Genomic DNA, 27419 nt, shown 5'->3' with positions numbered 1-27419 from the left:
GGGCAGAAGATAAACTTCAAAAAGTTAAAATGAGGACATATGGGTTTTTGCTAAAGAGGGAAACGCGTGCACCCTTGTCATATAACAGGTTTAACAGTACTAACGTTACCCGAGGGTTTGCCAGCGCTTGGAGTAGATCATGAATAGAATTAGGCATCAGCTTTATGCAGGCAATTTGGATCACGCCGTATCCACGCGTATCACGCCGCAAGTTTAGAAAACAACACTGTGTGTTACTTCTATTGTCTTTTGTTGCCTGGCATCAAGTTCCATAGCTACAGTAAGTTAAATGCCAGCTAACGTTACATCAATACTGTAATGTTAGCAAACTAGCACGCTGGATGGGCCAAGTAACTGCGCTACAGTTGGTTTACATCGCACAAACGGCATACAACTTATACTTTGAAATGTAAATAAACAACACACACAAAAACAAATAAAGCAGCATACTTACAGGCTGTGATGCAGATACAGCAGATTGTCCCGACAAAGTGGGAACTGCTCTGTCTTTCATCAAAAGCTTTTTGGCAAAACCAGCTCTGAACTTCCTCATGTTGTGAAAGCTGTCCTCAGTAAAATGCACAGCACACAGTACCAAATTGGGGTTGTAATGCTCAGGAACAGAGTTAAAAATAAATTGCAACCACTGTTTCCTGATGTCGTCTGCTTTAGGAAGGCCAAACAAAGATGTTTGGGCACAGGGGTGAAAAAAACAGCGTCTCTTCGACATGGCGAAAACTTGATGCTACAGCAGCACTTCTTCTTCGTCGTCTCGTCTGATGCATTCACTCAACCAAGCGTTCTAACCACGACCTCGCCCCTCCCCACCCATTCGAATTTCCTGGGCGGATTTATTTTAATGATATTCTAATGAGCTGCTTTGTGATGTCATTAAACCCAAAAAATAACGCTGTAGTCCAAACGAGCCGTTCGTTGTAGTTCTTGAAAAGGGATTTTTTTTAAAGCGAAATATCTCACTTTGGAGTGGACTTTCAGATTTGTAACTTTCTAGATCTTTTTATGCCCAAACATACACACTATACAATGACTAAAATTCAAAAAGTGAAAAAGCATAATAGGACCCCTTTAAGAGAAACAGAAACACACACACACACACAGTTGTGGTCAAAATGTTACACTCTAGAGCAGCGGTGGCAAACTCCAGTCCTGGAGAGCCGCAGCCCTGCAGAGTATAGCTCCAACCCTAATTAAAACTCACCTGCCTGTAGCTTTCTAGTAACCCTTCAGACCTTGATTAGCTTGTTCAGGTGTGTTTGATTAGGGTTGAAGCAAAACTCTGCAGGGCTGCGGCTCTCCAGGACCGACGTTCGCCACCCCTGCTCTAGAGTATCTGCAAAATACGTTAATTATTTTACCATTATCATACAAAATGCATGTTATTTTCTATTTAGTACTGACCTGAATAAGATATTTCACATAAAATATGTTTACATATAGTCCACAAGAGAAAATAATAGATGATAAAAATCACCCTGTTCAAAAGTTTACATACACTTGATTATTAATACTGTTGTTACCTGGATGATGCACAGCTGTTGTTTTTCAGCATCTTTTGCGTATTTGAACCCTTTCCAAAAATGACTGTATGATTTTGAGATTCATCTTTTCACACAGAGGACAACTGATATGCAACTATTACAAAAGGTTCAAACGCTCACTGATTTTGTAATAGTTGCATGTAAGTCTCTCAGTTGTCCTCAGTGTGAAAAGATGGATCTCAAAATCATACAGTCATTGTTGGAAAGGGTTCAAATACACAAAAGATGCTGAAAAACCAATGGATTTGTGGGACCTGAAGGATTTTTCTGAAAAATCAAGCGTAAACTTTTGAACAGGGTCATTTATATAAATTCAGTTGTTATTTTCTCTTGTAGACTATATGTAAATGTGTTTCTGTTTGTATAATTGACTAATGTGCTATGTATGTATAATATTATGTCATGACAGAAAATACATATATCGATTTTACAGATGTGCCCGTAATTTCTTATTAACACTGCCAAATATTTATGAAAACAACATTAATCAGTCATATTTCACCTGCTAGTGGAGAAAAGTGACACAGACTCCATTAAAGTGATGGGTCACCCATGAATGAAAATTCTATAATAATTTCCTCAGCCTGATGTCATTCTAAAACTGTATAGCTTTTTTTTCTTCTGCTGCTGAACACAAAAGAAGGTATTTTAAAGAATGCTGGTAACCAAACAGTTTTGGTGAGCACTGACTTACATGGATGGACAAAAAATAGTGAGGCATTTCTCAAAATATATTCCATCATGTTCAAAAAAAGAAAAGAAAAGAAAGTCACACAGTTTGGAACAACATTAGTAAATTATTACAGATGTAGTCTACATTTAAAACATCCAACACATTTTTTTTTTTGGGGGGGGGGGGTGAATTGTCTCTTCAAGAAACAACAATCCTCTTTAAGAAACAAATTGGAATTGTGTCAGTAAATTGTAAGAGCATAATTTTCACTGTTTTCTGAAGAAAGTGTTTTTCCTATTATATTGACTTGTTTACCCTCTTCAGCTAAGCACTTTTGAATGCTATATTGATATTTTCTCTTTGGATAAGTGCTTCTCTTTCTCTTGTCTGTGCAGATGTCAGGGATCTCAAAAGCCTAAATCCTGCTACCAGCCTTTGGCCCAGACCATGTGTCAATTGCTTTTAACTCAATCTTAACTTGCATAGCTTTCATTTAAGGATTAAACAACCTTGCATGCGATAGTCACAACTATTTCTGTTTCAGTTCTGTCTGATTTGAGTAGTTTTACTTTTATAGCTGCACATTATGTGGATGGGATAGGTAAAACACCTGTAATGGAATGGTGTCTTTTTAATATGTAGCCATGTCTTAGAATAAAGGCTTTTTACTCGCTTACTAGGTGCCTGGATGTGGATTTTTTTTGTGTGTGATTTGCAACAGGATCTGCTTATCATTTTTGACACCTGAGATTTACTTGTTACTACATGACTTTTATCATAAAGAGTCTTTGTTCATGGACAACAGCTTGAAGTTAAAGTCTTTAATTCAGGTCATCATTCTTTATAATAAACGCTTTTGTTGTAAAAGGTGCGAAACATCATTGGCACAATTGCTGTATTAATAGGCTACTGATCACAATTTTGAGTGCTTGTTTTCCTCACCTGGTCATCTGTCCTCTCACCCACATGACAAAGTTTATCACTACCAACAGGCTACATGAGATACAACACAGTGTGTGGCATAAAATGGGCCTTTGTTCCCACAGCATCGCCTTAATCAACTAGGCTATAGAATCATAATAGTAGTTGAATAAAGTGATTTTGTTTGCTTACAGTGTCAGGGTATTTCTCCTGACTGACTGTTGTTTTCACACTTTGAAGATTAATTTACATATATCGGTGGTCTTTGAGACATTATATATGATGTCTTTTAAAAGACATTAAAGTGATGCATTGTGATATGGTTAATGAAAGGGTTCTGAGGCACGCGTCATTCATTACCATAACAACAGCAGAGCTCTCGCGAGCGTGACCGACCTCAAACACGCACTCACACAACCATAAGTAACAATGAATGGATATATATTCCATTAATTCCATTTAGTTTCCACAAACACTGAATGACATAAAGATGTAGGTGCAGTTGTTCTTATATTCGATATTCCAATATTTTCTAATAATCCCGCAGGCCTAATACTACTGTGGGAAAATAATAAACAGGTCTATATGTCAGAAAATACTAGCCTATAAGTTGTTTAAAAAAAAAAGTGGAATGGCTGCAACAGATGCCGGTTGGGTGAGTTCGGGCGGTTTGTGGCGGACAATAAGTGACCATGTGCCGCCTGTTAACATACAGCTGTTGGAGCTGACCCACACAAAAGCGTCATCATGATATTTCCCCATCCTCCAGAGCAGCCTGAGCGTCTCTGCATACTGCACAACAAAACACACACACACACACACTCACTTGTGCCTGCAGACACAAAGAACATTGCAAATAAAAACGTATGCCCCGTCACCCCCCCGCCCGCCCGCACGCGCCACAGCGACCACACTGATTGAGTGTGTGTGATCTGCAGGAGGACGCGAGACTGCAACATCTTTTTCAGGATTTGTCTGAAGCATTCGGAAGACGTCATCTCCGCTGAGCCTCCGTGCACCTTCGGAACCGGACAGACGAATGTCCTGCGAGCGGACCAGAGCTCTATAGCCAGCAGCGCAGCCATCCGGGTGCCTTTCCACTTCAAGTGGCCGGTAAAGTTCATTACGCACTAGATTAACTTAAGTAAACAATATTCCAGTGTTTCATGGTGTATTTAGTTAGATGAACATTCTTTGCATTACTGTCTAGATGCACTTAAGTTTAACACTTACTGTAAGACCATAAACAAGACCATGCAACAGTTTGGAACTGTCAGTTCATAACAAATATGTGACCCCAGAACCACAAAACTGGTCATAAGGTTCAATAAAAAAAGAATTGAGATTTATACATCATCTGAAAGCTGAATAAATAAGCTCCCCATTGATGTATGTTTGTTAGGATAGGAACATATAACTATTTGAAACAACAATTTGAATAGAATCTGAGGGTGCAAAAATGTTTTTTGAGAAAATCGCCTTTAAAGTTGTCCAAATTAAATTTTTAACAATGCATATTACTAGTCAAATATTAAGTTTTGATATATTTAGGGTAGGAAATTTACAAAATATCTTCATGGAACATGATCTTTACTTAAAATTTTAATGATTTTTGGCATAAAAGAAAAAAAAAAGATAATTTTGACCCATAGAATGTATTGTTGGCTATTGCTACAAATATACCTGTGCTACTTATGACTGGTTTTGTGGTCCAGGGTCACATATAAGTGGAAGACAATAGAGAATGTTTGCTTCTCAGTTTCAGCAAAGATGATACGATGCTTTTTTAACATCTAAAATAACATCTTGTTCTTTTCAGGGGACGTTTTCTCTTATTATTGAGGCATGGAATGCTGAGTCTCCAAAAGAGCATCATGACTACACAGGTGGGCTACACAGTGTGATGGAAAGCAAACATACAGACATAAGAGTTTTTAAAAAAAATTTTATTTATTCAATTATTCCTTCAAGCTTAAGTTTTTCTTTATTTTTCCACAACAGAGAATCAAAACAACCTAATCAGTCGTTTAGCAACACGAAGGCGCTTGGCGATTGGAGAAGACTGGTCTCAGGATGTACATTTTGGAGACCAGAGTGAGCTCCGTTACTCGTATCATGTTTTCTGTGATGAGTTTTACTTCGGTGAGGCATGTTCAGATTACTGCCGTCCTCGTGACGATACACTGGGACACTACACCTGCGATGAGAATGGAAACAGGGTATGCCTGGAGGGATGGCAGGGAGACTACTGCTCTGACCGTGAGTACCACCTGTGTGTGTCAGATGCTCAGAGGTCTGCTTAGCCCATTGGGATTGTATGTCTAGGACTCTGAAAAGAAGCAGTCCCACACTCCCTTTCCTGATGACTCTGTATTTATGTGTGATTGTGGTTTGTGTGTTGGAACTTGAGCAGCAGGAATACATACCCTTATCTCTCCTATCTTTGTGTGCATGTGTGTCTGATGGAAGCTGAGCTGTTTCTCTAGAGCTTCTACACTTCTTTTGTTCAGCCGAACAAAGAAACCCAACAGATACATGCTAGAGGGTCGTTCTGTGTGTGTGTATGTGTGTGCACGCTTGCCACAGCTCAAAATACAAAAGAGTGCATTACCTCTGTCAGCTCACCAGCTGCTGGCCCCAACACTTAACACACCCATTCATCTGCTCTCTCCAGGGGGCGTGGTGTGTGTGGTGTGCGTAACCCCCCTCTCTGTCTCCTCCCATAGCCATCTGCTCTTCAGACTGCAGCGAGCGTCACGGTTACTGCGAGTCACCTGGTGAGTGCAAGTGTCGTCTGGGATGGCAGGGGCCATCCTGCAACGAGTGTGTGCATTACCCGGGATGCCTACATGGAACCTGCTCGCAGCCATGGCAGTGTGTGTGTAAGGAGGGCTGGGGAGGCCTCTTCTGTAACCAGGACCTCAACTACTGCACCAACCACAAACCCTGTGCTAATGGCGCCACCTGCACCAACACCGGACAGGGCAGCTATACCTGCACCTGCCGGCCAGGATATGGGGGCACAAACTGTGAGCTGGAGATTAATGAGTGTGATTGCAACCCCTGCAAGAATGGTGGCAGTTGCAATGTAAGTTCATGCTCACGTGATAATAATAAAACCGTATTTATATACAAACAGTCATCAGTTTATACATAATAGAATGGGTATACATAACAGTAAAACAATATTTACATGTAAATCAATTTAGAATATTTGAAATGCTGAGTATGTGTGTGTGTATGTGTGTGTATATATATATACTACATTTTACGTAACATGACATTTTAGTAGATGCAGCATGTTTGTTCAAAAATAGAAACGTGCACACTTAGCTTCAATTTAATGTATTTTATTTAAAAGATTATTAATAGAAAATTAAATAATGATAAAAAAATGTTTCAATCTATGTGTCATGATTTAGGTTAAGTAAATATGCTCTGTTGTGCTTTATGTGCACAGTGGATTTTGAAGATCAAAAATGATTTGAGACCTGAATTATGTTTACAATTTGCTAATATCTGTATCTTTCTCCTTCCCTGCAGGATTTGGAGAATGATTACTCCTGTACATGTCCTCAGGGATTCTATGGGAAGAACTGTGAGATCATTGCGATGACATGTGCGGATGACCCCTGCTTTAATGGAGGGACATGTGAGGAAAAAATCACTGGTGGCTACGTCTGCCGCTGCCCCTCAACCTTTACCGGATCCAACTGTAAAAAAAAAAAAAACGAGCATCTGACTTTGTGCATCCAATCAAATCTGTCCGCGGGGCGCGCTCCTCAATCGCTCATTCTCAGACAAGCACAGGCGCATGTAACATGGCTGAGGAGATGCATATCGGTCATTCCCCGGATTTAGACAACGCTCGAGAGCACGGGATGAACATGCATAAGCGCCAATCGCGCGTTACGGTAAAATACAACCGCAAACAGCTTCAGAAAAGGTTGGACGTGGAGAAATGGATCGACGAAGGGCTGGACAAGCTGTACGAGGGAAAGGTGAGTGTCCACACGCATCCTCACAGGTGCAGCTGGTGCAGAGTTGATACTCAAAGGTTAATTACCTCTAGAAAAAAAGTGTTTTGATGGAAAAATAAACGATAGCGATGCATTTCAAATGCCGTGGAGACGCATGCTGTGTCATTCGTTATTTTGAAATGTTTGACTGGTGAAATGTGTGACAGTTCCTTCTCTAAGAAGTTGACCACAAACGTTTTGTACATGTAACTCTTAAAATCAGATTCAAGTACGAATATTCACTTACTTTTCTCTCCAGTAAATTCACAAGTTTTCATTTCTGCGTAGCTGAATGTAGTTAACTTTACAAACTAAAGTTATCTTGTTTTGTTTTAAAGTCCATGAACACGTACGCATGGATCAGCTTTTGTTTACAAATGTTTGTAGAGACGATAAGTATCTAAAGAATAAGAATGATACTTCAATGCATGAGAAATAAGTACATGGAATACAGACATTTTACACCACTCAATGAAATGAAAGGTTGATAACGTGTGTATTTGCATCTCCTTATGCACTTTTAAATGGAGTGAGGTGAGACATTGTTCTGCAAGTCTCACATTTATAAACAACAGCCTTTGTTAATGTAAGTGTGTGATCGATGCTGTGACATTAATATATCTGACAGAACAATATTAGTTGTTGGATAATGTTAGATATGTTGGCTGCCCATAAAAGGTGAGAAGGACCAGACCTCTGGAGGTACCGGGGAAGGTTCTGCTTTCTCTCCCTCATTTACAGAGGGGATCACTTGGTTCTATCGCTACCTTACATGGGCACCCCCTGAGAAACAGTCAAGGGCAGCAGCAGGCAGGAAGTCTAAACATAAGCTGTGTGTGTAGTGAGACCCTGTCCCACAGTAAGAGACGGCAGAGATATCTCTCGGGAATTGTGCTATGTGATCTGTTATCTCTATTTCCTCCTCAGCTTGTGTAGGAGAACGTTTCCCACTGAAATGATGGAATATTGAGAAGATATTCTGAGAAACTGTAGGCTGCTGAAAGGTCAATGAGATATAACGGGCAGTGTTATGAACTGGAATACATACATGAATACTGTGTGGTTATGTCAAAATTACAGTTATTTATATGTCTATATATATATGTGTGTGTGTGTGTGTGTGTGTGTGTTTTTCTTTTCTGGAATAGTTAATTATTTCAGCACCCTCAATAATTTTTGTTGCTTTGTTTTGTTTATTTTGGAGGACATGCCAGAAGAAGTGAACATTGACGATTTGTTGGATCTCCCAAGTGATGAAGAGCGAACACACAAACTACAGGTCCCATAATCCTCTTCTCTCTCTCTCTCACACCACATCCTGTATTTAGGCCTTGCCATATTTACGTTTACATTTTTGCATTAACTAATGCTTTTGTCCAAGGTAACTTACAAAAGAGTGACAAAAGCTATTTGTCAAAGAGCCAACAATATTCATATATATAAGATGCAGGAGAAATGCAGAAAAGAAATAGAAGTGTTTTTCCCAATGCACTGGGAAAATCTCTCACAAATGGCAGGACAATTAAATTAAAAGACCTTCTAGAGAAGAATTAAACCGCTTTAGTAAACATTTCTGATTGTGTTGTTGCCCGACATATTAGTGCTCAGATGATACATTTATCTATTCAAAATATTTGCTCTTTTTTCCATTTTTAAAGTTTGTATCTCCCATGAAAATAACATGTAGAAGATAGGACCACTGACCTTGAAGTCAGCAGCCTGACATTCTACTTTTAGATGAAGATGAGTGGATGCCAGAACTTTTATACCATGTCCCTTGACCTGGGTATTTGCACGTTTGTTTTACAGGTTCTTCTGCAGACCTGCACCAGCAGTACTGAGGTACATCGGTATCAATCCTTCATCCATAAATCCTACCTGCTTTCCAAACGTTTTTCTTGTTCTTTTTCTATCTTTCTGTATACTCATCTTTAGTACCCCTCTATGGACCTCTCTTGTTTTCTCATCCTTTTGTTACTCTACCTCTTCATCCCTCTTTCCCGCTCTCTCCCTCTCACTCAGAGGAAAACTGCAGTGGATGACACTCCCTTCCACGCGTTTCTCACAGTGATCACAATGAATGAATGATTTGTTCTCTTTCTTTCCCCATGCCCCTATTTCTCTCAGTTAGTACAAAGCCATTCTTTCATTGGGGCTCTTTAACAATGTTCTCTCTCAGCCTTTTGATTAGTGTATGTACATGATTGTTACTATGCGTGTATGTGCAGAAGATTGTGTGCCTCTGGGTAAGCTAGTGTTGAAGTGCTGACACACCATGGAAAATCAGTAGAGAGGAACGTGGCATTTACCTCATACACATAAACATCTGAAAAACGTAATCAGGTTTCACATTTGAGACATACCAAGGCACAATTCTCAACATTTTCAGTTTGATTAAGAACATGTTTTTGCTTTGACACATGCAATACACAGCCAGAATAATGGGGAAAAATAAATTTTGGAGAGATGCGTTTTTTTTTAAAGGTTTAACTTTTATTTTAACTTTTAGAATGCTGTGTCATTAGATGCTGCACAAGACACGAGACGCGCACAGTGGTCAAACACATCTGTCTAGCTAGTGTTTAAATAGAAAAACAATGGAAGAGTTGCACACTGGAATGGAAATGCTCTAATTATGGAACATACCTAATATTATACAAGATTATGATCAAACTTTACATCTACTCTGTAATTTGTATTTTGAATTAACTAGTTTGTGTAACAGGAACACTGGACTGTAATTTGAGTATTTACAAAGTTTTACAGTACGTTGTCCTAAATTGCAATGTGCAAAAATTTACAAATATTTTCATGCTTGTTCTGCACAATTTCTTCAAGCGTGTACACCTAGATTAAGGTTATTCTGTGTTCAGGCTTTTGTTGCTGAGCTGTTGCAGAAGCTGCATGGTCTCCATAAACAGGAAGAGCTGCAGAATGAAGGAATTGAGCATCCCTGTCTCCACACTTATCCCCATCACCATGGCAACATCCATCATCACAGAGGCAACCATCAACTTCCAACACATCAGACACTGTGATTGCATCCAGTTTGGATAATTGCGCTCACTGGACTGAGCTCCCTAACAGACTCAGGACACACATATGATGCATCCAACTAGTTTAGCAACTCTGTAACTGTGAGGTGTTTGTTTACAAACTCATAAGAGCGGTATATTAACAGTGTTCAGTTGTAAAATTCCTCATCACTGTTGGTAAGTAAATCTATGAAGTAGCATTAATTTGTTTGCAGGGTTCTTGGTTGCTTGACTCGGTTAGGATTGATTAGTGAAACTAGCAGTATGCAAGTTTAATCTGGTCATATTGGTTGTTTTCGGGTATCTTCGTCCCCACAAATTCACAATACTATACTAAAACATGTTAACAATCACAGGAAAGTGTCAAATCAGAGTAGTCACTATATATATGGACATATTGTCATAAGTTAATCATGTTTATAAATTGAAGATTTCATGCAATAAATGTTTAACAAAAGTAACAATTATTTTGAATTTGTGTGGTGTTTATGGCAGGTGAAAGTGAGCATCTCGTTGAGCTGGGGTGTGCTATAGCGTGTCGTCCACCAGAGGGAGAAGTAATACAGAGGCAGACACACGCACTTCTGTCCGAATTTTAGTGCCTCTCACCTCTAGATACAAACTAAAGAGCTAGGTCTACCTGACACTAAGGCAGGTATTGATGGTGGTGGCTTCTATTTATGTCTGTGTTTTTGCTTCTACAGCTCAGTGCAAAAATATGAAATTAGTTGTATTTGTTTTTGTTTTTTAGGTTATGCAAAAATTGTCTGTAAAGATTCTTAATGATCCAGGCTATAGAATGTTCTAGTACAGTAGTTCTCAACCTTTTTGACTCCAAGCCCTCCTTTGTCTAAGATGATATTAAAAGCCCCTCATATCTAACCTGATATGTACCGCTAGTACTTTTGTTGTAATAAAACTGATGTTGGTTAAATATTTTAATTTAGTGTTTTATTTTAGGAATTTAATTAAGACTGTTAATATAAATGTAAATGACTTTGAGGCTTTGATTTTTAAGATTTTAAGCCCACCAGAGGGAGAAGTAATACAGAGGCAGACACACGCACTTCTGTCCGAATTTTAGTGCCTCTCACCTCTAGATACAAACTAAAGAGCTAGGTCTACCTGACACTAAGGCAGGTATTGATGGTGGTGGCTTCTATTTATGTCTGTGTTTTTGCTTCTACAGCTCAGTGCAAAAATATGAAATTAGTTGTATTTGTTTTTGTTTTTTAGGTTATGCAAAAATTGTCTGTAAAGATTCTTAATGATCCAGGCTATAGAATGTTCTAGTACAGTAGTTCTCAACCTTTTTGACTCCAAGCCCTCCTTTGTCTAAGATGATATTAAAAGCCCCTCATATCTAACCTGATATGTACCGCTAGTACTTTTGTTGTAACAAAAATAAACTGTAATAAAACTGATGTTGGTTAAACATTTTAATTTAGTGTTTTATTTTAGGAATTTAATTAAGACTGTTAATATAAATGTAAATGACTTTGAGGCTTTGATTTTTAAGATTTTAAGCCCCCCCTGGAAGTTTGCCAAGGCCCCCTAATGGGCACAAGATCCCTGTTTTAGTAGATTCATTCTAGTCAACTGGATGTTCTTGACCACTTATCCAAGAGCTTTGTGCTAAATCATACGATTTCATACCATTCCTAAAGCATCCAAAATGTTGAGTTCTTCAGATTTTTCAAGAACAATTACACAAAATGAATCCAAACCCTGTTCCTCTTTTTTATACGGTATCATCTTATATCACGGGTGTATAAGTATGAATTGACAGGAACATCATGTGACAGTATTTTTTCTACTTTGGAGTGTATAAAAATAGCTGAGGTGACTATCATTAAATTCACTGGAATGTAAGGATTTTGCTTTCAAACTAATGGAGTCTTAAATTTGAGGTGCAAAACCTGGGGTAATGGGCACAAGATCCCTGTTTTAGTAGATTCATTCTAGTCAACTGGATGTTCTTGACCACTTATCCAAGAGCTTTGTGCTAAATCATACGATTTCATACCATTCCTAAAGCATCCAAAATGTTGAGTTCTTCAGATTTTTCAAGAACAATTACACAAAATGAATCCAAACCCTGTTCCTCTTTTTTATACGGTATCATCTTATATCACGGGTGTATAAGTATGAATTGACAGGAACATCATGTGACAGTATTTTTTCTACTTTGGAGTGTATAAAAATAGCTGAGGTGACTATCATTAAATTCACTGGAATGTAAAGATTTTGCTTTCAAACTAATGGAGTCTTAAATTTGAGGTGCAAAACCTGGGGTTAAGTGCCTTGCACAAGGACGGACTTTTGATAAGTCACGCATATATTGTTTTTGTTCATTTTTATCTGTAACAGTCAGAAGAGCTCTGAAATAAAGCAACTGCCAATAACTAAATCTTGGTGACAAATGCAAAGCATTCGTGTATGAGAATTACAGGAATAGCCAATTCCATCACTTCTAATAGGAGAGTTTTAGTATGTCACCTGTTTAAGATTAAGGTTATTGACATTAAGAACATTGATTATTAAAAAGTAACTGTTGAGGTGCTCACTGTTTGTCAAAACTGTATTTGAAACTGTACATGTTTTGTTGGTTGTGTGTGTGTATGTATATACTGTATATAAGTGGTGTGTGTTTCTGTTTATTTAGGGAGGGTGTCTCTTTTTCCTCAGGAAAATGCATCATCATCTGGTAGCAAACTGAATGGCTGCCTCCGACATTCCAATACAAGGCCCCAAAATCTTGGAGACAGACACACACACTTTGCCCCTCTCTTACTGATAGGCTCTCTATCACTCTCACAGACACTGGAATGGATTTGCCCTGAGCTGACTGCCCACTGCAGCGTAAGGTAAGCGATGCATAGGTCCTTGAGCTTGTATGTTTGGGTTATTATCAATACATATATTTAGATTTTTATTATTAGTTGTATTATCAGTCAAATTTAGTTTTACAGTTTTCTTTCTAAATACAGATGATAAATTAGTCACATGATTGTTTCAGATTAAGATTTGTATATGTACTTCAATGTTATCAAAATTAAAACTAAAATTTTAAATTAAAACCTTTTTTAAAAAGGAGGAAGAGTAAAAGTCACTTTACAAAGTATGTAAGAACATATTTTGACAGAACAGTAAATGGAAAAAAAAATGTATCACATGATACCTGAATTACAGGAATGGTTTTTACAGAAATTAATTTCATATATATAGTTAGTTGACATGCAGTTGCAAAGTTACTTATAGCTAATAGAATGTCTAAAGAGTAACCATATATATATATATATATATATATATATATATATATATATATATATAAACTGACTTTATAACTGTCCATAATAATTCAAATTTATATGAATGACATATAACCACGCACACACTATTTATTTATTTATTTTCTAAAACTCTTAATGACAATTTTAATTAGTTATTCATATACAGTTTACTGTTGTTCCCTGATCTGATCTCAAACACATGACATGAATAATGTTTTTTATTAAGTTAATAATTATTAGGTACTGATGATCCTGAATTTAATCAATCAGTTAATAGTGTAAATGTTAATTTATAACAAAATGTACTCAAAATGCCTCATTTAGTGCTTGGCAAATTAAACCGCTCCAGCTCAAAACATTATACTTCATATACACTGACTTTACTATTCCTGTAATTCAGGTATTTAGTACATTCCATAGCTTTTCTAAATAAACGAGAGCAAATGTCCTGCAGACTGCTCTGTGCCAGAGTGTATTCTCAGATGTGTAACATCTGTCCAACATATTTCTGAAGGGTTATCAGAAGTCCAAGTTATTGGTGTTGATGCCATTGAAATTCACCTATGAATAGGGATAATCATAATTTACATTATTCAATTTGCTTGCTTGTTTTTTTTTTTTTAGCTTGTTAATTGTACTAATTAATTGTTAATCTGATATTTATCTGATGCTGAGTGAAATCCTTTGCGAAGCACATTCTTTTTCTTGCTAAAACTTAGCAATTCATTGTGCTTTAATTTCCTTTATATAGGTAATCAAGCGCTGGTTCAGACTATTAGATTCTGTGGCAGTCCTGTTTCTATATTTGTCCTGTTTCTACAGTACAGCTGATTTTCATCTGTTAATGTTTGTTTAATGTTTGTCTCTAAACACATACATATTATTAGAGAAATACACATCTTGTTCCTTTCTAAACATCAACATTTACAAGTGATGTTTTCCCGTCTTTTACCGGGAATTATGTAAGAACAAAAATACTTGCAGAAGGTCCACCTGGAATCCAGACAATAAATAACCAAATGGGTCAGTTTGATTTAGGTGAAAGATGCAAGTACTCAATCAGCTGACACAAATGCCTTGCTGAAGGGTACAATAAAGATGCTTGTGATTGATGAAACTAAAGAGTTTGAACCTAGAACCTTTTGGTTCCCAGCCCAGGTCTTTAACCACCACAACAGGGGGAACTCTGTTCAGAAATAATGCAAAGCAGGGATGCTGAAACACAATCACAGGGGTCACTGTGTGCTACACAACAGCACCTTCCTCCCTCTCCCTTCCTCCCTCGCCCGCTCTCTCTCTACTCTATCTTCACTGATCATTTTAACGTGTAGATTGCAGATTGTGTAGAATTTGTTAGATATTTTTATTAATCCCCTGAGAGACTTTGCAGAAAGTGCGTGTGTGTGTGTGGTGTTTGTGTTTGAGTAAGGAAGTGTGTATATATGTTCTGAGAAACTCTGAGGACAGGAAACTATTCTGACACATCTGGATGGAAGCTTCCATTACAGGAGTTTAAAAACTGCTAATGTCCTCAAAGAACACACACATATGGTGTTAATGCACTCAGCTCACCGGAATACTGAACAATGAGAATGCTACAAGGCAAAGCCATTTAAGAAAGATCTGACAAAGGCGGTTTGAACAGGTTTTTAGCTCTGGTTACCTTTAAGCAGGACACAAAGTGCACTTCAGACATACTTACTAACATGATACAGTATACAAGAAAATGTAATAAAAAATGATTAGTAATTTCTCTCTCTCTCTCTCTATATATATATATATATATAATCAATAAAATATATACATTTTCAAATGTAATCTAATTACTGAAGGTAATTGACCTCAGTGGAATTTAATTGGATGTGACCTCTAATATGACATCTTCAGGATATTAAACTCTAGATGGCGCAGTCCAATAGGTGTAGCTCAATCGGACATAATGGCATTATAACATGGTGCACCTGATTGGTTCTTTTTGTATCAGAAGGCAATGAGCTCGCTGCTCAACATTCAAATACTTGGCTAGTGCTTGCTGTAACAGTTGCAGCACCCTTCAGGAACCCTTCACCTTCCCCAGCTCCACCTGTATAGATCTGCTACTGGGTGATTCATGTATGCTATGGGGGTAATTCCATATATTATATGAGCAGCAGCAGTATTTCTGACATGCTCACAACCAATGTTTTTCAATTACATAAGATAACAATTGATTCTGACCTATGTTACAATGTCCGTTTTGTGTTCTAGTTAATCAGTGACAGGATGCCCATCCTCAAGAGGCTGCCCAGGAGGATCAAAAGTAACCACAGCAATGGTGACCTCCAAAAGAGTAATCTTACTAATGGTGAACTCATCCTAAAGAGTAACCACAGCAACGGGGAACTCATTCTACCACCATCCGATCTGAATCCATTTGAGGGGGCGTGGGCAGGCATGGGGTGGAATAATGAAGAAGGTGGGGTCTGGGAGAATGGACAAGACTACCAGAGATCATCTCAGGTGAGCGAAGCACTGGAGAATGAGGCAAACGCAGAGCAGCGTGGAGGGTCAAAGGTCACTGAGGGATCAAAAGAAAAGAGAGGAACTCTGGAACGAATCTGTGGCTCGTCACCACTGAAGACCCTTGGCAAATTAGGCAAGGGCCTGCGTATGACCGGAAGAAACGTGTGGGGCGCCACTCCTTCACTACGGAGTGCCACTCTACCGGCAGCACCCACCTCAGGAAAGAAAAAAAAGAACTATCGACGAGCCTCAGAGGAGATCATGACTTTACTGAGGTGAGAATGGTAATATGCATATTATGTAGCAATGGTTATGCTTCCAAATTTTTTCCCATACTAAAAATAACACAAATATGATTAAAACCAAACACTGGAATGTATCAGTATAATCATGAATTCTTTAGGCAAAATAATATACAAATAGTAAGGTTTTCTCAATTAAAATCACCATTCATCGCCAGAGAAAAGACTGTTGTTGACTAATGTCACTGGAAGACCCAGCTGTGACAGTTTGATTAAAAATGAATAAGCTGGATGGATGAATCATTCACAATAAGATCAATAACATGCATTCAATGCATTGGAACAAACCATGTTAACCACATCCCTTGACAATACTGCAGCACCAACTTGCCTATAAAGCATATATTTTTGATCTGTCCAATTTATAATGTTATGAGAGTGATTTTTAAGGATGTATTTATGGACCCAGAAAAACGTTTACAATTTTTTTACAAGGATATTTAAAGAATCATTTTTTTTCTTTATTACAGTTGAATTTTATAAAATGTTTGTTTTTATTATTTTATCTTTATTGTATTAATGATATTATAGTGTGGAATGTTTCATTTGTATCTGCCGTGTAATAGCCAATGAAGCTGATATGGCAACAACCATCCATAGCCCTTGACATCAACAGCAAAAGAAATGTGATGCATTTCTTCCCACTGTTAAAGGCCACCATTTATTGCATTTATTTTGCCATCCTAATTGTGCATGATTGTAAATATGGAATATTATTTGTTATGTGCCATTGTTTGCATTTTGCAATTTTTGCTTTTTTCAGACCAGACCTGAAACCAACCAATTGAGAATCAGTGTTGCAGAGATCATTATTTCTGAGACTAGTTATTTTCTGCAGTTGTTGTGAAGGTATTCGAAAGGACATTTTCCTTAATGCATATTCTCTCCTCAGGTTGGCAGGCCGTCGTAAGGAGTGTGAGCGCAGAGATAGTCTACCTACAGGTGATCTGACCACTGAAAATGAAGAAGACAGTCGCAGACGTCCCTCATTCCTACGAATGGTCAGTCTGAGCAAACTCAGAGGGGACTCGCTAACAAACCGCAGTTCGCAGGAAGACGATGAAGAGTCAGTAGAAGAAGAACCACTGGTCAAACGCAGGGAGCCATTATCAGGTACAAACGTGTTTTTGCTTTTATTACATCTGTACTTGTTTTAACCTTTTATGGCTTGTATAAAGTGTAACTGTTCACAGTCAGGGGTCTCCATATTTGACCCATAACACCTTACCAGTATCAGGGTCCAAAAGTCCCTGTGAGTCACTCACCAATCAAGAAACACTTTCACAGAGACAGGAAATTATACGCTTTCTTTGTGCAGCAGATCCTACCCGATAAGCTCAGCGCAAGGAGAGAAAAATCAGAACCGTGTCAATGTACATCCTGTTCCAAAGACAACAACACATCAAGTGATTAAACACATGGTTGTAAATGATAAGTAACACTACTCAATCTCTTACTTTCTCTCACAGTGTTGGAGATCTTACAGTTAGTTAATCAGCGAGACCTACTGCTTGCCGACACGCACATCCAGGAGCTTGAGAGGGAGTGTGAACTTGACCCCTCCCTCTTGACACAAACCACACCCACTTCAACCACACCCAGTAACATAACTCCTCCCACACTCATGTCGTTTCCCTGGCTCCCCCTGTTGGCTGGTTCAAGTAGTAAGGATTCTGGCCCAAGCATGTGGGATGCTGGGCTGCGCAAAGTGAAAGACGTTGAGCTGCTTTACGAGGCTCTTCAGAAAGAGATGTGGGATGTGGTGAGAGAGTCGCTACGTCAACCCTGCAGCAGGCCTCAGCTTGGCCTAGTGGTGCTGGTCATTCAACAGGAAGAGCAGGCTGACAAGGTCTGGGCCCTGCGGCAAGAGGCCCAGTCCAACGTCCAAACTGGTGACCAATCCGAAGACCATTCCCGGCCTTCCAAGCGTCCCAGGAGACTGCGTCAAAGATGGGTGGAGGCTGTGGGAGAGGCAGCTGACTGGTGTCTTCCACAACCAGGGGGCATCGCTGCAGGACAGATGGGCATGTATTTAGAGCGATTGAGGGGCAGAGTGGTGGAGGACATGGATGCGGCACGTCGGAATGTGGTGGCGGTTTATCCCGAGGAGTTTGGTGTGTTTCAGGTCTACATGCAGAGTTATCACAGGGCTGTTGCCAAACGACTGAAGACCATCACTAGTGGACCCATTCAGATCACAGACACATACTCACTGCTGGACTGGATCTACAACATTTACAACAGGTATTTTTGCACATGTACACATAGACGTTGAGGTGTGTTTTCTATTTTTACACACACCTTTCCTGCAATCACATTCCACTTGGTTTAATGACCCAGTGGAAGAATGAGCTCAGGTCTATTAATATCAGATGTATTGTTTATTAGAATGAACAACAATGGTACTGAATACCTGGGAGAATTACTGTACACAGCCACAACACCGGTCTTGTATACTAAAAGTAGCCACTCTACTAATTTTTCAGTAGCTGTATTTAATGAAAATTCAATTAAAATTTAATGCATGGTTAGAAAATAGGTAAAATATATAGATTATATTGTGAACAATGTAAGCAGGATTTCCCCGATTATTTAGTCCACTTAAAACTGCCTTTGCAACCTCACATTCATCTGCCTTTACTTTTGAGTGCAATGACCACATCCTAAAATCCAGTCAACAGCCAACAACCAGAAGTCCTTGCCCTACATTTTTTATTTTTTGATAAAATGTAACACTCATATGTGCGTCACAAAATGAAAAAAAAGAGATTTGTCACTGCTTCCTTCAGTTCTGACCGTAACAAACTACATTTCCTAACAAGTAGACAAAAAACTACTGTACATCACTTTTTTTTAATGTCTCAGCTGAGGGAATAATTAAATAGACACACCTACATATATATGGTCATCTCTCTTTCTCTCATTCGTGACATTGAAGAGATAGATTCATTCTAACATAAGAGTTGAAAGTATAAAGAGCTAAATATAAAAAAAGTTTATTTTTTTTGATGAGTGAATATTTCTAGATTAAGTAAAGATATTATCCTGTATTTTAGTAATGGAATATAAAACTTTTAATTTGGGACTGCAAATTAAGAAGAGTTAAGAAGAGTTAAGAAGAGATTCTGGAAATTATCAAAAAAAGTGTAAAGAAGAGCTTGTCACAGTGTTCTTGAATTTTATGTGGAAATAAGCCCCTTACCATCCACAAATGACTATTAGACTAGTGAATCAGTTAATCATCTATAGCCCTCAGCACTGGAAATTCATGTAAATGAATCCCTGTTCTACATTTTTGACTCCGTTATGTAAAATAGAAAGTTGTTGTTGTGTTTGGCTGTTCTAGTTTGTGACACTCTTAAAAATAAAAGTTCTTTATTAGCATTTATGGTTCCACAAAGAACCTTTAACATCCCTGAAACTTTTCCATGGCAAAAAATGTGGGGAAAAAATGTTCTTTAGATTATTAAAATGTTCTTCGGCTAAGAAAAAATTGTTCTTTTAAGAACTGTTTGCTTATAGGTTCTTCAGGGAGACCCAGATTGGTTCTTCTGACATCACTGCCCCTTTTTGGGACCTTTATTTTTAAGAGTAGACCGTCACCCTAACTAAGATTGTTCATTCATTCCAACCCTGCTATTGTTTTGGTGCCAGCAAACATACAACTCTGATTCAATTAAATATTATATCATTAGATTGTTAAATTGTATTTATAAAGTAAAATTGACGTATTTATTGATTTCTGCAGTTGTGGCCTAATGGTTAGAGAGTCATAAGGGTTTGTAACCAAAAGGTTGTGGGTTTGATTCCCAGTACCAGCAGGAATTGTAGGTGGATTGTAATTAGGTTGTTACTTTCCCAACACTGAACAACATAAAGAACACAAAAGAAACTAAAGAACTTGGACATGCTGGACACTTATGGACACACAAACATGCTCTAGTTCTGATGGTTAGTGTCCCATAGGGATGTCCTGGCTACAGTTGGAGCAATGGGCACTATAGTGTGTGAAACTCTAGAACCTCTACTGCCTGAAGATGTCATAGACCGGCTGGAACAGGACTGCGTCGAAACTGTTTGGGTAACACTTTTAGAAAGGTTTTGAGTCAAATTATGCATTAATTATTAATCTCTGGAAATAAAATAATATCTGATGTGTTAAAATTTATCCATTATGTGTGTATGCAGGACAAGATGACTACCGAGCTCTCGCAAGTTTTGGATGATGAAGAAAAGCGATGGGCTCAGACGCTGCACACTGAAGAGTATCAGTCTGGCCTCGCCCGTTCTGTTATACAGGTAAAACCATCAATCCCACACATGTACAGCCATTACTGCATTCTTTGTAATCTGACTGTATGCATGCCTTCCACTTTGCACATTTGGCAATGTATGTTGTTGTATGTGTATTTATATGGTCGTTGTGAATATCTTTTCATATCCATGTGTCTTAATCTGTTTCAGAGGCTGAAGGTAGATTTGGACAGATCGACAGGTGTCAGTCAGCCACTAGGTGCTCGTGTTGCTCGCTGCACCTTGAATGGCCTTGCAGATTTCCTGCACAAGTGAGATGGGGACAAGAGAGTTTGATCATAATAATGCTGATGATGGCAAAAGCCACAGCAAAAATATTTATGAACTCATATAATTGATCTAATGATATTTAGATATTTACTTCATAAAGCTCAGAAGAGACTCAATAATCATGTTCACAACTATGGCTGGGCACTTTTTGAAATTGTGTTGTCTCTACTTTATATTCAAAGAATATAATCTGCCTTTTGAATAGGGAAGTCTAAGATTATGAAATGTGTGTGTTTGTGTGTCTGTGTGGTATTTAGTTTCCAGAGAAAGGTTGAGATGTTCCATGACATGCAGTCAGAGTTTGGGGATCATGGGGATGGTTATGTCTCCAGGACCATCGCTCTTGTCAACTGTGTTCCACCTTTTAGGTTTTTCATCTTATTCACTATATCTATCTATTCCATCTTCTCCCAACCTGGCTGTTTTTAAGGACAGAAAAAAAATATGTAAATGTTTTTAGAACTGTATATTTTCTACATTTATGTTTTGAAGAATGGAGGTTATTGACAAACAATGCAGGTATCTTGCTAGAAAACACTGTGTTAATATGAAAAATACACTGTCAGAAAAATAATCTGTAGAAAAACAAAAAAGCTACCAGTCATTTTCTGCCACAACATTATCTGTTAAGTTCTGTTAAGGACATTTCCTTCAACCCTAAATGCGTAATTCAAAACATTGGTAAAACATCTGTGTAAAATCAAAACACAAAATTCCTGCATATTAATATAGTGCATTGGGCCTTAGTTTTACAGACTTTTCTATAGTATATACTATAATATACTATACTATACACAAATCACATTTTGCTTCTAAAATGTTGCGGTTTTATAGAGAATAGACATTTTATAATCATGTGTATTTTGTAATATATAAAACAAAATAAGAGAATGTGAGTCTGTTCTTAGTCAGGAGAATCATGAGTCAACTGATCAGTAACCCAGATGCACAAGCTTAAAACAATGTTCATGAAAGACTTCCAAGGATAATAGAAATAATATAAAAAGAATAATGCAATGAAATGGCATTGAAATAAAAAAACAACTTGAGTCCTGTGTTGAACTCTGTAGGAATTTTGTGGAACGCTGTCATCTGTGTGATGCCCTTGGCAGTGAGGATGCCTCCCAGCGAGCTCAATCATCTCTGGAGCGAATTGTTAACCAGTCAGTGCAAGTTCTCTCGGACATACTGTTTGAAAACATCAGGGTGAGACCCTTGCACACATTCACATCTGGCCCAGATTTGGCTCTTAAAGCATTCACTGATGATTTTCTGTCATGATTCCAGCCATTCTTCGATAAGCTGGTGAAGAGGAAGTGGCTGGAAAACACTGAGGCCTATGAGAGCATTGAGATGACTATTAAGCAGCACTTTAAAAAGTTCCGCAGAATGGACTGCCCTCCATATCAGGTACGACTTAGATCACACACGCATTCTCACACACTCACGGTTTGGTTGGTTGATCAATTGATCATCTGATTGGCAATCAGGCATTGGTGAATGAGGTGCACAGGCGGGTCCTGGTTGAATATGTTCGTGCCATCATGAGGGGGCGGGTCATCTGTACGTCACTCAAAATGAGGAAGAGAGTGGGGTTCCGTCTGCAGGAAGAGGCCAAACAGCTGAAGGCTCTTTTTAAAGATCTGGTCAGTGCCACTAAGTTTAATGTGATAAATATGATAATCCCCTCGAGAGGGACCATAGGTAGTGTACTGTTAGGTATAAAAATCTGAATATAAGCATAAAACTATGGTTGTCAACAGAAGAAAAAAAATTTGATTTGGAACAAGCCATTACAAATCGAATTGAAACATTATTTTACTTTACTTTACTTTACTTTACTTTACTTTACTTTACTTTACTTTACTTTACTTTACTTTACTTTACTTTACTTTGCTTCGCTTCGCTTCGCTTTGCTTGGCTTGGCTTTGCTTTACCAAAAATGCCAACACCAAAATTTGTTCATTTTAAATATTTAAAAAACATTTTTTTTAAATTTTCCTTTCCTAAGGAGTCAACTTCCTTCTGGTTGGACAGTTTGATTGTTCACCTGGCTGACATCATAGTTTTGGAGGACACTCCCTCTATTCAGATGGAAGTCGGGGTTTTGGTGAAGGAATTTCCAGATATACGGTAAGACCACCAAGGCGATTGAATCAAAACCACTTGCAGAGGCCTGTTCAAGAACCAGCAGGGATACCCAGAAATGGCAACTGTATGGTTTGGGTTCTAACATACCCTCTGATCAGCTCCAGTCCGGGTTTATCATGTCCTCACTAGTTTGAGAAATTATGAAAACAATCATGGAGCGAGAGAAAACAAAGATTCTCTGACCCACACCTTGCTCCAGACAAATCCACTAACTGCTTGACTTCCACTCCACACCACATGCTCTATACAATACATCACACACAACACGTTTTTGCTTTTAAACAAGCAAGATGGAAAGCAGTGGAATGTGAAAAAACGCAACATGTAGAGACAAGGCGTAGAAGTTGAACAACATCTAGTAGCATTTTTAACACATTGTGTTCTGCGAGATGCTGCAAAATATGTGAGCGTAACATTTTCGAAGAAAAGTGAGGGTGGAATGCAAAAATGCATTCTGTGTGAACGGCCCTTTAGCAACTTGACCAATACATTTTAAAGACCCGGAACCATGTGTTGTTTAAAAACTTCTATAAAACAGAAGCCAAATGTAGAACAGGATGTAGATTTTATATAGCATAAAACTGGAAGGAACATGTTTTATTATCTCTCACAGCACTTAGTATATTAATATGTAACTTTGTCCGTTTACGTAACTATTACATTTATACAATTTTGCTGAACACTTTTAGACCTACGGAAGGGTAGAACCTGAACTCTGTCGTCTTAAAGTGCTTTCATTCATGAAAAATCTGACATGTTCCCCTCTCATTTCCTTGAGGACTATTTTTCACAACACCTCTCTGTTTCCTGAGGTCATTCTAAGAATGTCTGACTGAAAATAGTTACCGTGGTGCACCATCTCAGTGCCAACTTTCCTTTATGTGGACGGGAGGGAACAGCAGACAGTAAACAGGGGAATGGATGAGATGTGACCCCACTTTAGTCCAGTGTTTTTGTTTGAATGAAGAGGAGTGTGTGTGTGTGTGTGCAGTCAGTCACTGGCTGGCAGTGCTCCTACTTGCTGACGCACGACCCTCCTCAGCAGACAGGAAGTGGCTGTGGAGTACTTCCTGTTCCTGCCAGGTCACAGGAGACTGACTGGTGCCACACTCCAATCAAATACACACACACACCAACTAGAGATCAAAAGCCAAAAAGTGGAGGCTACTTAACTTCTCTTTGTGCTTAGCAGTGGTGCTTCCTGTTTTTGACTGTCTCTATGTGAAAGTCTGTCACAGACTCACACTGTCACATTGTTATCTATAGGCAGGACATGCCATCTTCTCAGTATAGAGCGCTGACTCTGAGTTTGCTTTTTAAGCCATGAGTGCTGTCAAGGGATCATTACAAAGAAACACATTTCTCACTTGACTTTTCTCTGAATTAATGCCAGACTGCTCTTTTAGTAATATTACAGGTTTTGTGTTTTGTTTTGATCTCAAAGTTACTCTTTGTCCCTTTATGTAAATAATGGTTTGAAAGGAAACTGATGAAACTTTAGTTTAAATAAATCTTTAAAAAATGTTGATTTGTTCACTAAACATCATCAGAACAAATTTATGAATGTAACTGACAAGACAACATGATCAAGTCAAACTGATCTTTTTTTGATGCATGATATATCTGTGCCATATTTATCAGATGATATTAGTTTTTGTAATGTATTGCAACAGTTGGATATTGGATATTTCTTCATGCTGTTCATTTCTCTTATTTTTTTCCCTTTGTCGTCATCGAATGCTCACTTAAAATTAATCTTCATAACACCAATAATTTAACACTTTTAAATGCAAATCTCAGAATGAATGTCCATTTTTCACACTGTACATTTAGATGTTTTGTTGTTGTAGTGTTGTTGTTTTTAAATAAAACTATTAAAAATGTGGTAATTGAAATAAACCTGAAATCAAATAAAACATAAAAATGAGATGGAGACCGAAAACCTTAACAAAAATTAGAAATATAACTACGTTTGTTGTACTAAAGTATTATTACTGAATACTAAGATTACTAAAACTAAAATAAAAATAAAGTAAAACTACATATAAATATTATATATGTATATAATATATAATGTTATATAAATAATATACACTGCTGTGATTCCTAAATTCACTTGCAGCATTTTTACAGCTTTTACATTTTTATTTAACAAAAAGTATTTTTATTTTATTAAGGAATTTTAAGCATTTTAATATCAGCCATTTATAGCTGTAAAATAAATAATTATAATTAGTGCATCTCCACTTTTTCCGTTTGTTTCTTATGAGCTCAAAAAATTTGTCTCTATTATTATTACATTTGGGTTTATATATATATATATGTTTTTTCTACCGTGAGTGATGTATTTCTTGTTTTGTGCAAAGACAGTAATGTATGCTTTAATATATATGAAACATGAAATTTGAACCATGCCCTCGCTCTCTCATTTCATCTCCTCACAGAAGGAAACACATCTCTGCTATGTTGAATGTCCGTGGGATGGTGCATCAGACAGACCGTCAGGAGATTTTAGCTGTTGTCCGGGACTTGGAGAACAGCGACAGCTCCATCAATCTGCCCCGAGATCGTGCCCTCTTCTCTGAAATCGCAGTGGCCAAAGACATGTCCTGTCTGGGGCTGGTTCTGATCCGCTTCGGTCTGACTGTGTCATCGTGGGTCGCCAGTGCCCGGCCGCGCCGTAACCGCAGCAGAAGGAGTCGAAATGAGAAACATGCCGACGATAGACCACAATCAAGCCGTGCAAAGCGCTTTACTGAACTTTAAAAATAAAGAAATGCAGCATAACCTCAAAACATAGCATCCTGATATTTTAAAAAAGACACAATAAACGATAAATACACAGCATCACAACAAGTATTACATAATCAAATCAGTATTATATTAAGCAAAAGATGGCATAAAAAGTGCACTCAGTCAGTTGATTCAGACTAGATAAATGTGGTCAGAACCCAGTCAAAAATGAGGATAAGATGAGGTTATGACAGCAAAAGTAAAATCACAATAATACTTGTCCTTCAGAGCACAGCTGGAGCGGAATAAGTCAGTGGACACTTCAAAGGATGGGAAATGATCTATAATTCTCCCTCGCTTTATACAGGCTGTTACTGGACTGCTGTATAGTGACTAGCTGGACCTCTGTCGTGTGAACAGCCACATGATTTGAGAGGAGCGGCAGGAAACTCATCACTGTAGAGTGGGGACATGCTGACATTTTTATTAGTGCAGGCTGTGTTTAGAACACTGCTTTAGCTTGACATTAAACCACACACAGAGCAGATGCACGTACATGATGTGTCAAACACCAGGTACAATTCTACAGTGCATAAACAGCTACATTTCAGATTTTGAGAGTGCTACATTTAAAGAATGTGAATGTTAATTCCTCTGATTTAGTTCTTTTTTGTACTAAAGTTTAGGATTCTGTACATCTAATTTCTTTTCATGTCTCATCAATATTCAGATCTGAAATCTGACATGAATTAAATGCTTGTGTGATTTTGTTTCAGGTAAATAAGAAATAAAGCCCCATTGACTAGGAAATTGTAATTCAATTGCTAGTTTTCTTTAACACTTTTATTTTGTTTTTATACTCTACTGTTCAGAAGTATGGGTCAGTAAGCTTTTTAAAATGCTTTTGAAGTCTTTAATTCCTACCAAGGCTGCATTTATTTGATCAAAAATACAGTAATACAGGTTTTTATTAGATTTTTTTTTACATATAATTTATATTTCCTTGTTCTTAATACTATTGATCCCAAACTGGAGTGCTAATATCTGTTTTACTCTATGCCATTTACATGATAAATGTTCTATGAGTAAGTGCAGTTAATTATAGATTTTCAGTGGCAGGTGGGCTCCTCTCAGCTTTCATTCAGCTGTGTGGATTTCTGTGGGTTTTGGTTAATTTGCGGTTGAGCTCTCCTGTCTGTCAGCTTAGGGATGTTTTGGGTAACTGGTCTATTCCTGTTGTTCTGAGAGGTGCCAAACGAGTCCTCTTATCAGAGCCAAGTATACACACCACCACAGGCGGCCACTTCCTTTTCAACACAACAACCCTGTTTTATCCCAAACAAACTGTAGTCGGAGAACGACGCACACACTTGTAAAAATAGACACGCGTGAATAAGGTAAGTGAAGTCTGCTGGATTTTTCTCTAATGCCACTGATGTAGTTCAGCACAAAACATCAGTGTCCAGTGTTGTTTTGGATTCTGTTGACTTTCATTGTGTGGAAAGAAAAAAAAGTTGAAACAGCATGAGGCATTCCACGAAATCGGTGCCTTTTCCACTTGGAAAATTAAAAAATGAAATGTTAATCAACATTTTTCTACCTCATGTTTTGGTATTTTTGTCAACCCTGTTACTGACATGTTACTAA

The 27419-nt window shown here is 38.0% G+C and overlaps 3 protein-coding genes across 3 annotated transcripts; all 3 read left to right on the top strand.

Annotated features, from left to right (window-relative positions):
* The first annotated feature begins 3784 nt into the window (after positions 1-3784).
* Positions 3785-6973, top strand: LOC107548446 (delta-like protein B). The gene is made up of 7 exons (XM_016229116.1): positions 3785-3808; positions 4081-4266; positions 4973-5039; positions 5155-5412; positions 5880-6241; positions 6697-6899; positions 6964-6973. The coding sequence occupies exons 1-7, from the start codon at positions 3785-3787 to the stop codon at positions 6971-6973; spliced, it is 1110 nt and encodes a 369-aa protein (XP_016084602.1).
* ppp1r14aa (protein phosphatase 1, regulatory (inhibitor) subunit 14Aa) lies at positions 6921-11033 on the top strand. The gene is made up of 4 exons (XM_016229185.1): positions 6921-7154; positions 8377-8451; positions 8982-9014; positions 10046-11033. The coding sequence occupies exons 1-4, from the start codon at positions 6975-6977 to the stop codon at positions 10208-10210; spliced, it is 453 nt and encodes a 150-aa protein (XP_016084671.1). The 5' UTR covers positions 6921-6974; the 3' UTR covers positions 10211-11033.
* Positions 11034-12892: 1859 nt separating this feature from the next.
* On the top strand, positions 12893-26565 carry exoc3l2a (exocyst complex component 3-like 2a). The gene is made up of 13 exons (XM_016229184.1): positions 12893-13074; positions 15748-16277; positions 17197-17417; positions 17774-18548; positions 20271-20385; positions 20493-20603; positions 20769-20869; positions 21146-21256; positions 21959-22094; positions 22176-22298; positions 22379-22534; positions 22900-23021; positions 25484-26565. Exons 2-13 carry the CDS (start codon positions 15763-15765, stop codon positions 25803-25805), a joined length of 2808 nt encoding a protein of 935 aa, XP_016084670.1. The 5' UTR covers positions 12893-13074; positions 15748-15762; the 3' UTR covers positions 25806-26565.
* Positions 26566-27419: the final 854 nt, after the last annotated feature.

This window comes from Sinocyclocheilus grahami, unplaced genomic scaffold, assembly GCF_001515645.1.
Source record: "Sinocyclocheilus grahami isolate Dianchi unplaced genomic scaffold, SAMN03320097.WGS_v1.1 scaffold348.1, whole genome shotgun sequence".
Taxonomy (NCBI): Eukaryota; Metazoa; Chordata; class Actinopteri; order Cypriniformes; family Cyprinidae; genus Sinocyclocheilus; species Sinocyclocheilus grahami.
This window is presented reverse-complemented; position numbering and strand designations above follow the sequence as displayed.

What these genes read in the sequence shown, in the direction of transcription:
- LOC107548446 (XM_016229116.1), top strand. Translation starts at nt 3,785, where the DNA reads ATGGCTGCAACAGATGCCGGTTGG. An exon ending in CTGCAACAGATGCCGGTTGG is followed by an intron (nt 3,809 to 4,080) that starts GTGAGTTCGGGC and finishes GATTGAGTGTGT; the next exon opens with GTGATCTGCAGGAGGACGCG. An exon ending in AGAGCATCATGACTACACAG is followed by an intron (nt 5,040 to 5,154) that starts GTGGGCTACACA and finishes TTTCCACAACAG; the next exon opens with AGAATCAAAACAACCTAATC.
- ppp1r14aa (XM_016229185.1), top strand. Translation starts at nt 6,975, where the DNA reads ATGGCTGAGGAGATGCATATCGGTCATTCCCCGGATTTAGACAACGCT. An exon ending in AGCGAACACACAAACTACAG is followed by an intron (nt 8,452 to 8,981) that starts GTCCCATAATCC and finishes TTTGTTTTACAG; the next exon opens with GTTCTTCTGCAGACCTGCAC. An exon ending in CCTGCACCAGCAGTACTGAG is followed by an intron (nt 9,015 to 10,045) that starts GTACATCGGTAT and finishes TTCTGTGTTCAG; the next exon opens with GCTTTTGTTGCTGAGCTGTT.
- exoc3l2a (XM_016229184.1), top strand. Translation starts at nt 15,763, where the DNA reads ATGCCCATCCTCAAGAGGCTGCCCAGGAGGATCAAAAGTAACCACAGC. An exon ending in CTTGCAGATTTCCTGCACAA is followed by an intron (nt 20,870 to 21,145) that starts GTGAGATGGGGA and finishes TGTGGTATTTAG; the next exon opens with TTTCCAGAGAAAGGTTGAGA. An exon ending in AAGGAATTTCCAGATATACG is followed by an intron (nt 23,022 to 25,483) that starts GTAAGACCACCA and finishes ATCTCCTCACAG; the next exon opens with AAGGAAACACATCTCTGCTA.